General features: G+C 53.3%; 1 protein-coding gene across 1 annotated transcript in view; it reads right to left on the bottom strand.

Annotated features, from left to right (window-relative positions):
• Positions 1-13,078, bottom strand: part of ca12 (carbonic anhydrase 12) — a 50,575-nt gene extending 37,497 nt beyond the window's left edge. The window contains exons 1-4 of the mRNA XM_033014764.1: positions 12,958-13,078; positions 12,694-12,714; positions 4,522-4,701; positions 2,850-2,992 (exon numbers count right to left, since the gene is read on the bottom strand). Coding sequence (XP_032870655.1) covers positions 2,850-2,992; positions 4,522-4,701; positions 12,694-12,714; positions 12,958-13,027 — 414 coding nt within the window. The 5' untranslated portion in view covers positions 13,028-13,078. The remainder of the gene's footprint in view (positions 1-2,849; positions 2,993-4,521; positions 4,702-12,693; positions 12,715-12,957) is intronic.
• Positions 13,079-13,646: the final 568 nt, after the last annotated feature.

Raw genomic sequence — 13,646 nt, 5'->3', positions numbered from 1 at the left:
AGGGGTGGTGGGGGGGGGGGAGGGGTGGGGGGAGGGGTGGTGGGGGGGGGGGGGGGGTGGTGGGGGGGGGGGGGGGGGGGGGCGGGGGGGTGGTGGGGGGGGGGGGGGGGGGGGGGGGGGGGGGGTGATGTGGGGGGGGGGGGGGGGGGGGGGGGGGGGGGGGAGGGGGGGGTGGGGGGGAGGGGGGTGGGGGGGGGGGAGGCCGGGGGTGTGGGGGGGGGAGGGGTGGTGGGGGGGGGGGGTGGTGGGGGGGGGGGGGGGAGGGTCGGGGGGGGGGGGGGGGAGGGGGGGGGTGTGGGGGGGAGGGGGTGTGTGTGGGGGGGAGGGGTGGGTGGTGTGTGGGGAGGGGTGGTGTGTGGGGGGAGGGGTGGTGTGGGGGGAGGGGGTGGTGTGGGGGGAGGGGGTGGTGTGGGGGGGAGGGGGTGGTGTGTGGGGGGAGGGGGTGGTGTGGGGGGAGGGGTGGTGTGGGGGGGAGGGGGTGGTGTGGGGGGGTGGGGTGGTGTGGTGGGGAGGGGTGGTGTGTGGGGGGAGGGTTGGTGTGGGGGGAGGGGGCGGTGTGGGGGGAGGGGTGGTGTGAGGGGGGGAGGGGTGGTGTGGGGGGGAGGGGTGGTGAGGGGGGAAGGGAGCAGTGCGGGGAGGGTTGGAGTGGTGGGAGGGGAGGTGGGGGGGGGGGGGGTGGTGGGGGGGGGCGGGGGGGTGTGGGGGGGAGGGGGTGGGGTGGGGGAGCGGGGGTGTGGGGGGGGGGGGGGGATGTGGGGGGAGGGGTGGTGTGGGGGGGGGAGGGGTGGTGTGGGGGGGGAGGGGACGATGTGGGGGGAGGGGTGGCGTGAGGGGTAGGGGGTGGTGTGGGGGGGAGGGGGTGGTGTGGGTTGGCTTGGTATAAATGTAAATTGTCCCTAATGTGTGTAGGATAGCATTAGTGTGTGAGGATCAGTGGTCGGCGTGGACTCGGTGGGTCGAAGGGCCTGTTTCCACGCTGTATTTCTAACTAAAAAAATACACTAAACTCTCTGTGTTCCCTGGTGACCCTGCACTAACATTAGAGTGTGCGGATGGGACAGATGGCTTCTAACCATTTCTCTTCTGCCGGAAGTCTACAAGGGCGGTTACAGCAGCATAACAGAGGAAACCACAACAGGGTGGGAACAATGATCAATGGGGACTGGGTAGCAATGTTAACTGCAGTGTCGAGCAGCTTCATAAATAATAAGAACAGAATTGGGCCATTCGGCCCATCAAGTCTACTCCGCCATTTAATCATGACTGATCTACCTCTCCCTCCTAACTCCACTCTCCCACCTTCTCCCCATAACCCCTGACACCCATACTAATCAAGAATCAATCCATCTCTGCCTTAAAATGTTCCACTGACATGAGGGGTGTGGGGGAGGTGTGGTGTAGGGGGAGGGGGGGGGGTGTTGGGGGGGGAAGGAGGGAGGAACGGGGGAGGGGTAAAAGCTCGGTGTGGGTGTGTGGGGGAGGGGGAAGGGGAGAGGGGGGAAGGGGAGTGTGGGAGGGAGAGACTCCACTCAGCTGCCACAGCCCCACACAGCACCTCCCGGCTCCACACAGCGGCTTCCCCCGACTCCACACGGCTTGTGGACTCAGCCCCGCCTCCGGGATTTATACCCCTCTGGAAGGGGCGTTACCTTCGTGGTGACTGACAGGCGAGAAGACCAATCTGCTGATCTCATGATTTTTTAAACCTTCATAACATTTGTAATATTCCACCGATCGTAACAGAACGTGGTGGCTTGGAGCAGAGGAGAGCGGTGAGTAAAGTTGCAACAAAATCCTAGTGATATAGGGTCAATTTAAAAAAAGCAAACCAGAAGTGTTCAAGATGAGAGTTTTAGTAATAGGATAGATAGATAGATAGATAGATAGATAGATAGATAGATAGATAGATAGATAGATAGATAGATAGATAGATAGATAGATAGATAGATAGATAGATAGATAGATAGATAGATAGATAGATAGATAGATAGATAGACAGACAGACAGTGTAGTAAGGCTTCAGTGACTAAGATGCCACCTCACCTACATTGACAGGCATGTTCCTTAAGTTAAAACAAAAGTGATTACACATGAACGGTACTTCACAGATTGATAAATACTTAGAAATGTACAAACGTATGACATTTCTATCATATTTTCTCTTGTTGTATTAGATCCCATGTGGAAATAGGCCCTATGGCCCACCGAGTCGACACCGACCAGCGATCCCCGCACATTAACACAATATTACACACACTAGGGACTATTTTACATTTTAAACCAAGCCAATTAACCTGTACGTCTTTGGAATGTGGGAGGAAACCGAAGATCTCAGAGAAAACCCAGGCAGGTCATGGGTGGGTCAGGGTCCGTGCAGACAGCACCCGTGGCCAGGATGGAACCCGGGTCTGTGGCGCTGTAAGGCCGCAACTCTACCGCTGTGCCACCGTGCCGCTCAGGCCCTCCATCACATTAAAGTTAGACCCCTGTCCCACGGTACGAGTTCATTCCAAGAGCTCTCCCGAGTTTAAAAAAAATCAAACTCGTGGTAAGCACGGAGAATGAATGTCGGAGCTCGGGGACGTCTCTTAGCGGCTCGTTACGCTAACGGTGGGTGTTCGGGAAGACTCGCTAACGGCAGGTAAGCTCGGGAAGACTCGTGAAGCTTTTTCAACATGATGAAAAATGTCCACGAGAGCCCCGAGTACCGACGAGTGGCCATTACCGTAAATCTCTGCGTTCGAATCAGGGCAAACTCGGGAGAGCTCTTGGAATGAACTCGTAACGTGGGACAGGGGTTTTAGAGAGCGGCCAAAGAGTGAATGGGGTGAGTGAGGCTGGGGTCTTACCTCCGATGGGTAGTGTACCCCGCTGATGGTGTGTTCAGACCCCACGGGCTCCGTCTCGCTGCCCCAGTGCAGGTGGAGTTGCACGGCAGTGTAGTGATGCGACATGCTGACGATGCGCATGGTGGGAGGCAGGGTGACTTTCACTGCAACACACACACACACACACACACAGGCGCAGTCAGTGACACCGGAAAACAAGCCCAAAGCCATCCAAAGAAGCAATGCAATCAAACACCCCAACATCACTCACAACATGGGCGCCTTCACCTCTGGTCTTTGTCCAATGATCAACAGCCTCCCTTGCCTGTGTTCACCTACCTCAGCGGGTCAGGCAGCATCTCTGGAGAAAAGGAATAGGTGATGATCCGAGTCCATGAAGGATCTAATGAAGGATCTCAACCCGAAATGTCCCCCATTCCTTCTCTCCAGAGATGCTGCCTAACCCGCTGTTCCAGCATTTTGTGTCTACCCCTCCCACAACCGTTCCTATCCATGTACCTGTCCAAATGCTCCATGGACATACCTTGTGGACAAACAGTCAGGAACACTGCAATCCCAGCCCAATGGCTTCCTTAGAAGGAACTCTGAGAAAATGTACGAAGATGTTGCCAGGACTTGAGGGTGTGAGCTATAGGGAGAGGTTGAGTAGGCTGGGTCTCTATTCCTTGGAGCGCAGGAGGATAAGAGGTGATCTTATAGAGGTGTACAAAATCATGATAGGAATAGATCAGGTAAGTACACAGAGTCTCTTGCCCAGAGTAGGGGAATCGAGGACAAGAGAACCTAGGTTTAAGATGAATAGGAAAAGATTTAATAGGAATCAGAGGGGTAACTTTTTCACACAAAGGACAGTGGGTGTATGGGACAAGCTGCCGGAGGAGGTAGTTGGGGCTGGGACTATCCCAACGTTTACATGGATCGGACCGGTTTGGAGGGATATGGACCAAACGCGGGCAGGTGGGACTAGTGTAGCCGGGACATGTTGGCCGATGTAGGCAAGTTGGGCTGAAGGGCCTGTTTCCACGCTGTATCACTCTATGACTATCAAACGGCAGCATTTGCCCCACATCCCAGATTTTGCCGAGGATTGGCGCTCGAGGATGGGCCACGTGGGAGTCGGACTACGCGCCGCCTGGGAACAAAGGAGGAGCCGGGCGTGGGGGGACCGCCATGTGGGGGGTTAGAAGAAAGGAGGACCTGACGTGGGATATGCAACCTTGTCGATGCCCTTGATGTGGTGACCCTTTGCATATCTTGGGCTTCCACCTGCCTGTGTGTGGCCTGTACCCCTCCAAACCTATTCTATCTGTGTATGGATGGAACACCTTGGGCACGCAAGCAAATAATTTCACTGTGGCTTGTCACATGTGACAATAAATAGACAATAGACAATAGGTGCAGGAGTAGGCCATTCGGCCCTTCGAGCCAGCACCGCCATTCAATGTGATCATGGCTGATCATCCCCAAACAGTACCCCGTTCCTGCCTTCTCCCCATATCCCCTGACTCCACTATTTTTAAGAGCCCTATCCAGCTCTCTCTTGAAAGCATCCAGAGAACCTGCCTCCACCGCCCTCTGAGGCAGAGAATTAAGTATTCATTCATACTTTCATTCACTCATTTATTCATTCATTCATGCCTCTGTGAGAGAACGCACGTCTCCTTGTCCTTACCGGCATGGCCATCGTTGGTTATCGACAGCATCTGTGTGGTGGACAGGTTGTATCCCAGTAACTGGATGGGCTCCAGGGCAGGGTTGAAAGTGAAGATGCCAGAGTGGAAGTCAATGGGAGACTGCAGCGTTGTCCCACAGTGTGGGAAGTGTGAGGCCCAGTGATCCTCACCCTCTGGCCCTGGGGGAAAGACCAATGTTAGTACTGCTCCTGTGCAGGACAGAATAATTCTGCTTTACACCGAAGATAGACACAATATGCTGGAGTAACTCAGCACGGTGGCGCAGCGGTAGAGTTGCTGCCTCACAGCACCGGAGACCCGGGCTTGATCCTGACTACGGGTGCTGTCTGTACGGAGTTTGTACATTCTTCCTGCGACCTGCGTGGGTTTTCTCCGGTTTCCTCCCACACTCCAAAGACGTACAGGTTTGTAGGTAATTGTAAATTGTCCCTAGTGTGTGTAGAACTAGAGTTAGTGTGTGGGAACCCGCTGGTCAGCACGGACTAGGTGGGCCGAAGGGCCTGTTACCGCACTGTATCTCTAAACTGGACTAAACTCAGCGGGTCAGGTAGCATCTCTGGAGAAAAGGAATAGGTGACGTTTCGGGTCGAAATCCTTCTTCAGACTGAGAGTCGGGGGAGAGGGAAACTAGAGGTAGGGAAAATTGTCACTGATCAGAGCCGGCACCGATAACCAAGGAAAAGGTGGAGCTCACAATGGTCCATTGTTGGCTGTGGAAGTGGTGATAACCAAGAGATACAAACACCACCCTACTCTAGTCATCCTGCTAGTTTCACTGTTTGTAACCCTTCGTTATTACCTCCTCCATAGCCACCAATGGACCATTGTGGACTCCACCTTTCCTGGGTCATCTGTCACCCGTGACACTCAGTCTGAAGAAGGGTTGGAAGTTACGGTGCAAAGGCTGTGGAGATGAAGTCACACAACATCGTCAAGGCACAGACTGCTGGACATTTAGATGATGAGAGCATGGAGAGATGTGGTGGAGAGAACACAAAAGTAGTGCTGAGCTCAAAGATCAGATCACCCACAATTTTATTGAAGGGCAGAACAGGCTTTGAAGGGACGAATGGTCTCCTCTTGTTCTCAATGGAGACCGGCAGTCCAAATGTCAGTGTTTTAGTTTTAGCTTTAGGGATACAGCAGAGAAAGAGGTCCTTCGGCCCATCGAGTCCATGCCGGCCCATCGATCACCCGTTCAGACTAGTTCTATGTTATCCCACTTTCACATCCACTCCCTACACACTAGGGGGCAGTATACAGAGGCCAATTGACCTACAAACCCGCACGTCTTTGGTGTGTGGGAGGAAACAGGAGCACCTGGAGGAAACACACGCGGTCACGGGGAGAACGTGCAAACTCCACACGGACAGCGGCAGAGGTCGGGATGGAACCCGGGTCTCTGGCGCTGTGAGGCAGCAACTCTACCGCTGCGCCACTTGAAGTGAAAGTGCCAAAGGTTTACTAACGACAACTGATGTGAGTGGTGTCACAAGGAACTGCAGATGCTGGAATCTTGATCAAAACACAGAGTGCTGGAGTAACAGCAGGTAAAGCTGTATCTGTGGAGAGAATGGACCCTTCTTATATGTGGAGGGAATGGATAGGCGACATTGTGGGTCGGGAATGGACACAAAGTGAAGAAGGGTCTCAACAAAACTAAACTATCCTTTCATTACAAGTTTCCCATCCCAGCCATCAGTTCTGACAACTCATTCCCTACGGTTTTCCCAATGTTTTGCAGGAGTGCCGGATCTGCCCGCTCAAGGGGAGTTTCTGTGGTCCAGGACATAAGAGATATCAGCGTGGGATGAAACCTCAACAAACCACATTCAGTTTCCGCTCTCTAATTTAATTTCCCACACACTCCACTCCACTCCCATACAACTTAAGATCCCAGCCTACTACCCTCATGCTTTAACCCCCCCAGTCTGACCTCCCTCTCCCCACTCTCCACCCCAACGCAGTATCCAGGCCAACTTTGCAGTCATATCACCCTGTCATAAGTGATAGGAGCAGAATTAGGCCATTCATGCATCACTCATCCTGGAGCCACAGTATTGCTCAAACTACATTGCCGCTGGAAACCTTTGATATTTTTGATCAAGTATTACTGAGGTTCATGTTCATAAGTGATAGTAGCAGAATTAGGCCATTCGGCCCATCAAGTCTACTCCGCTATTCAATCGTGGCTGATCTATTGTTCCCTCCTAACCCCATTCTCCTGCCTTCTCCCCATAACCCCTGACACCCGTACTAATCAAGAATCTGTCAATCTCTGCCTTAAAAAATATCCATTGACTTGGCCTCCACAGCCATCTGATTGGGGATAATCAGCCATGATCACATTGAATGGCGGCGCTGGCTCGAAGGGCCGAATGGCCTACTGCTGCACCTATTTTCTATTGTCTTTACTGAGAAACCTTTACCAGAGACAAACAAATGGAAACAAAGATCTCAATGAAAGTTGATTAAAATACATCAAAGGTTTGGAGCCACAATGCAATCTAACCTTCTCTGGCCTTTATCTCTTTACATCATTAATGTCTACAGTGATGTACCAGGGTACTTCACCTGAAGCACCAAACATTGCTGCCCCTCAACATGCAATCAATGCTCGGCTGAATGCGATCAGCATCATGCTCTGTGTGATTGAGATTTCAGACTCAAATGTAATGGTGAAGCCTCTTGTAGCTGCATAAATACATCGTCACCAATTCATGCATCACTTGTCCTGGAGCCACAGTATTGCTCAAACTACATTGCCGCTGGAAACCTTTGATATTTTTGATCAAGTATTACTGAGGTTAATGTTCATAAGTGATAGCAGCAGAATTAGGCCATTCGGCCCATCAAGTCTACTCCACCATTCAATCACGGCTGATCTATCTCTCCCTCCTAACCCCATTCTCCTGCCTTCTCCCCATAACCCCTGACACCCGTACTAATCAAAGGCTCAGTCTGAAGAAGGGTCTCAACCCAAAACATCACCTATTCCTGTCTCCAGAGATGCTGCCTAACCCGCTGAGTTACACCAGCAATTTGTGTTGGAGTATTTTCTCTCTCTCTCTCTCTCTTGTAAAGGTCAAGCAATAAATAGCTGGGCAGACGAGATATATTTTTTTAAATTGTTGATGACAGACAGTAAAGCACGAGGATTGGATAATTACTTGATGAGAGGAAGTGGTGCAGGGATGCTGTTTTTTTTAGACTTTATAGACACAACGCAGAAACAGGCCCTTCGGCCACCGAGTCTGTTCCGACCAGCGATCCTCCCGTACACTAACACTATCCCACTCACACTAGGGACAATTTACAACGAATTCCAAAGCCAATTAACCTGCAAACCTGCACGTCTTTGGAATGTGGGAGGAAACCGGAGCACCTGCAGAAAACCCACATGGTTACAGGGAGAATGTACAAACCTTGTGCAGACAGCACCCGTAGTCAGGATCGAACCCAGGTCTCTGGCGCTGTAAAGCAGCAACTCTACCGCTGCACCACAGTGCCGTCCTAAATTTACTAAACTTTATTTAAATCCTCGAATTGTCTTTAGCATACACCTGATTTATAACGTTCACCTCTTTCAAACATTGTAAAACTTAATTTGTTTTTAATTATTTTAACTTTTTGAAAGTGGGTCCCTGGTCATTATTCACATTAGGGATAGATAGCATGAATGTTTCTCAAGGGGGGGGGAATGAAGACGTCGAGGCCATGGGTTTAAGATGGAATAATTCCAGGGATGACTGGATTAACGTATGATAGAAACATAGAAACATAGAAACATAGAAATTAGGTGCAGGAGTAGGCCATTCGGCCCTTCGAGCCTGCACCGCCATTCAATATGACCATGGCTGATCATCCAACTCAGTATCCCGTACCTGCCTTCTCTCCATACCCTCTGATCCCCTTAGCCACAAGGGCCACATCTAACTCCCTCTTAAATATAGCCAATGAACTGGCCTCGACTACCCTCTGTGGCAGGGAGTTCCAGAGATTCACCACTCTCTGTGTGAAAAAAGTTCTTCTCATCTCAGTTTTAAAGGGTTTCCCCCTTATCCTTAAGCTGTGACCCCTTGTCCTGGACTTCCCCAACATCGGGAGCAATCTTCCTGCATCTAGCCTGTCCAACCCCTTAAGAATTTTGTAAGTTTCTATAAGATCCCCTCTCAATCTCCTAAATTCTAGAGAGTATAAACCAAGTCTATCCAGTCTTTCTTCATAAGACAGTCCTGACATCCCAGGAATCAGTCTGGTGAACCTTCTCTGCACTCCCTCTATGGCAATAATGTCCTTCCTCAGATTTGGAGACCAGAACTGTACGCAATACTCCAGGTGTGGTCTCACCAAGACCCTGTACAACTGCAGTAGAACCTCCCTGCTCCTATACTCAAATCCTTTTGCTATGAAAGCTAACATACCATTCGCTTTCTTCACTGCCTGCTGCACCTGCATGCCCATGATGAGCATGCATGATGAGCGTCTGACGGCTCTGGGCCTGTACCCGCTGGAATTAGAAGGATGAGTCGGGACCTCATTGAAACTTACCAAGTAGTGAAAGGACTGGATAGAGTGGATATGGAGAGGATGTTTCCTCTAGTGGGAGAGGCTAGAACCAGACGGCACAGCCTCAGAAAAAAAGGACGTACCTTTAGAAAGGAGATGAGGAGGAATTTCTTTAGTAAGGAGGTGGTGAATCTGTGGGATTCATTGCCACAGACGGCTGTGGAGGTCATCAATGGATATCTTTAAGGTGGAGATTGACAGATACTTGATTGGTAAGTCAAGGACCACGGGGAGAAGGCAGGAGAATGGGGTTGAGAGGGAAAGATAGATCAGCCGTGATTGAATGGCGGAGTAGACTTGATGGGCCGAATGGCCTAATTCTGCTCCTATTATGGGGTTGAGAGGGAATACGCTGCCAGAGGAGGTAGTTGAGGCAGGTACTATAACAGCATTTAAAAGACACTTGTAGACACAAGGCACCTGCATCTCCTGGAATTCTGTGTGGAACACAGAATTGGTGTGGCACGGTGGCGCAGCGGTAGAGTTGCTGCCTCACAGCGCCAGTGTCCCGGGTTTGATCCTCACTAAGGGTGCTGTCTGTACGGAGTTTGTACGTGACCAGGTGGGTTTCCTCTGGGTGCTCCAGTTTCCCCACACACTCCAAAGACATACAGGTTTGTAGGATAATTGGCTTAGGTATAATTGTAAATTGTCCCTAGTGTATGCAGGATACTGCTAGTGTGGGGATCGCTGGTCGGTGTGGAGTCGGTGGGCTGCAGAGCCTGTTTCTGCACTGTATCTCTAAACTAAGCTAAACCTCGGGGGGTTAATGCTGCCTGGCACCGTGCCAAGCCGCTGGGAGCTGGGCTCTCAATTGGCAGCAAGTGCCAGCCTTGTTGGCAAGAACTGCATGGCACTGGCAGACAACCCCAGGGCAGCAGCAGCATGCAGGCAGCTGCATTGCATGGCACTGTTGCATGCATTAGACCAGAGAGCTGCAGCAACACAGAGTGCTGCAGGAATCCCAGCAGGTCAGGCAGCATCTGTGGAGGCAATGGACTTGCCACCTTTCCACATCTGCAGATAGACACAAAAAGCTGGAGTAACTCAGCAGGAATGGGTGTCGTTTCAGGTCGAGACCCTTCTTCACATCTGCACTGCCTTCTATCTTTCGTGAGCCTAAACGACACCCATTCCTTCTGTCCAGAGATGCTGCCTGGCCCGCTGAGTTACTCCAGCATTGTGTGTCTATCTTCCTTCTGAATCCCTTAGCTCTTTCTGACCGTCACCGTGGACTGAACAGAGTAGATGTGGAGAGGATTTTTCCACGAGTGGGAGAGTCTAGGACCAGAGGCCGCAGCCTCAGAAGTAAAGGACGTTCCTTTCGGAAGGAGATGAGAAGGAATTTATTTAGTCAGAGGGTGATGAATCTGTAGAATTCATTGCCACAGAAGGCTGTGGAGGCCAAGCCAATGGATATTTTTAAGGCAGAGATAGATGGATTCTTGATTAGTACAGGGGTTATGGGGAGAAGGCAGAGGAATGGGGTTAGGAGGGAGAGATAGATCAGCCATGATGGGCCGAATGGTCTAATTCTGCTACTATCACTTATGACCTCCTCTTAGTTTAATTTAGTGTGCAGGAAGGAACTGCAGATGCCTTCTCTCCAGAGATGCTTCCTGTCCCGCTGAGTTACTCCAGCTTTTTGTGTCTATCTTTAGTATAGTTTAGTTTATTGTCACGTGTACCGAGGTACAGTAAACACCTCCCCCCACATCTTCTCTGTACCGTCCACCCACACACATGTTCCAGTCTCTGGCTGGCTGGCTGCCCTCCTCCCTGACCTCTACATTGCACAGACGCTTCTCATTATCATCGCTAGCCGGCAGCGGGATTACTCAGTGGCTGAAGCACATATGTCTATCATTATCAGATCGAGTAAATGACTGCCGTGTGAAGCGGTCTTTGGCAACACGGGGCCAGGTCGCAGCAATGTCACAGCGTGGCCGCTCCGCACATATGGGGGAGGGGAGGGGGGAGGGAGGGTAGGGGGAGAGGGAGAGAGGGGGAGGGGAGAGAGAGGGGAGAGAGGGAGAGGAGAGGAGGGCGAAGAGGGAGAGAGGGAGGGGGGAGAGAGGGGAGGGGGAGAGAGGGAGGGGAGAGAGGGGGGAGAGAGGGGAGGAGAGAGGAGGGGAGGGGAGGGGGAGGGAGGGGAGAGGGAGGAGAGGAGAGAGGGGGGGGAGGCAGAGGAAGGGGAGAGAGGAGAGAGAGGAGGGGAGGGGAGGGAGGGAGAGGAAGGGAGAGAGGGGAAGGGGAGAGAGGGAGGGGAGAGGAGGAGAGGGAGAGAGAGGGAGGGGAGGAAGAGGGGAGAGGGGAGGGGGGAGAAGGAGGGGGGAGAGGGAGGGGAGGGGGAGAGAGGGAGGGGGAGAGAGGGAGGGGAGAGAGGGAGGGGAGAGAGGGAGGGGGCAGGAACACAGTTCTCTGTTCCATTCCCCGCGACTCCTGGAGGAGGGAGAGGGACATTTGATTTGAATCAGTAGACATTGCAGGCGCCACATCTATGGAGGACAGGACGCCCCGGACCACCTGAGTTCCTCCAGCACTTTGTGTCTTGCTCAAGATTGCATCACCTGCAGTTCCTCGTGTCTCTGGCAAATCTTCCACAGGGGCCGGGAGATTGTCCCGACCTTAATTCCCTAAACTTTTCCCGTCTCCCCTGACTCTCAATCTGAAGAAGGGTCTCGACCCGATAAGTCACCTATTCCTTCTCTCCAGAGATGCTGCCTGTCCCACTGTGTGCAGGGAAGGTCCGGCAGCATCTCTGGAGAGAAGGAATGGGTCGAGACCCTTCTTCAGACTGATGCTGCCTGTCCCGCTGAGTTACTCCAGCGTTTTATGTCTATCTTCTTCAGTCTGTGTGTGGGACATTGTTCAAGGCGCTGGGCGAGGATTCTCCGGAGCTGCTCGCCTTGTGTTGAGTTCTCCCCGCAGCCAAACAGACGAGGAACAAGGAAGCGAGGTTTACCCTCAAAGGCCCACCGCTCCCCCCTCCCTCCTGGCACGGTCCGGCCCGGCTCACTGGCCCGCTCCACACTGGCACCCGGCCCGGGGGCAGACAGGCGGGAGGGAGGGGGGACAGGGTCCTTGAATCATGCCGCGTTGTTACACACACAGGCTGCCACCTTCTCTCTGCCAGCCCTCCCTCTCCTCCTCCCACCCCTGTCCTCTTCGTTCCCTCTCACGCTCTCACTCTCACTCGTTTCCTCTCTGTCTCCCACCCTCCCGCACACAGACCCCACCGGCGCTGGGAGAACCTGTCAGTCCCGGAGCGCACGGGGCAACTCACACACCCACACACTCACTCACGCACGCTCACTCACTCACTCACTCACTCACACACACACTCACTCACGCTCACACACACACACTCACGCTCACTCACTCACACACTCACACTCACACTCACACACACACACACTCACACACTCACTCACTCACTCACACTCACACTCACTCACACACACACTCACACACTCACACACACACTCTCACACACACACACACACTCACACACACACACACACTCACTCACTCACACGCACTCACCGAAACTACTGAACAACACACACTTAGTGACTTACCGCTGTAACTCCACTCGTCACCTGCAACACAACAGATATATCAGGTCAAATGCGCTGTTAATGTTGACACTTGATGTCCCTCCCCTCTCCCCTTCCATCTCTCGCTTCTCTCCTTCCAAACTTTCGCCCCCCCCCCCCCTTCCTCCCTCCGTTCCCATCCCCTCGTCTGCCTCTCACTCTCCCCCCACCTCTCCCTCTCCTCCCTTTCTCTCCAGCTCCCTCTCCCCCCTCTCCTCTCTCCGGTGCTCCCCGCTGTCCCCGCACCTGCGGCGGTCCGGAGCCGGGAGCCGAGAGCCATCAGCAGCAGCAGGATCGTCCTCTGTCCCAGCGCCATCGTCCCGCCCGCCCGCGATCCCTCGCTGCAAGCAACTGCCCAGCCGGCGGGGCGGACACGGACCCACTGCCCTCCCCGGCTCTGCCCCGCCCCAGCCCGGCCCCACTGGGGAGTGAACCCGCCCCTCCTCGCACCCTGTCTCCTCCCCTCATCCTCTCCCTCTCCCCCCATCCATGTCCTCTCTCCATCTCTACATTCATTCCTCCCTGCCAGCTTCTCCACCCCCCCCCCCCTCTCCCTCCTTCTCTCTCCCCCTCCCTCTCTCTCCCTTCCTCATCCCCACTTTTCTCCCTCCCTCCCTCTGTCACTCTCTACCTCCCTCCCCGTCTCTTCGCTCTCCCCTTTCCACCTCTCGCCTTCTTCCTAGTACAGCCACTGCCTCACGGACCCGGGTTCGATCCTGGTCTCCGGTGCTGTCTGGGTGGAGTTTGCACGTTCTGCCCGTGACTCCAGGTGCTCTAGTTTCCTCCCACATCCCAAAGACGTGCAGGTTTGCAGGTTCATTGTCCTCTGTAAATTGCCATCAGTAGGATAGTGTTAATATGTGCGGGGATCGCTGGTCGGCACGGACTCGGTGGGCCGAAGGGCCTGTTTCCGCGCTCTATCTCAAAACTAAAAC

The sequence above is a fragment of the Amblyraja radiata genome, chromosome X (genome assembly GCF_010909765.2).
Source record: "Amblyraja radiata isolate CabotCenter1 chromosome X, sAmbRad1.1.pri, whole genome shotgun sequence".
Taxonomy (NCBI): domain Eukaryota; kingdom Metazoa; phylum Chordata; class Chondrichthyes; order Rajiformes; family Rajidae; genus Amblyraja; species Amblyraja radiata.
The sequence above is the reverse complement of the archived record's forward strand: the minus strand, read 5'-3'. Positions and strand labels throughout refer to the sequence as shown.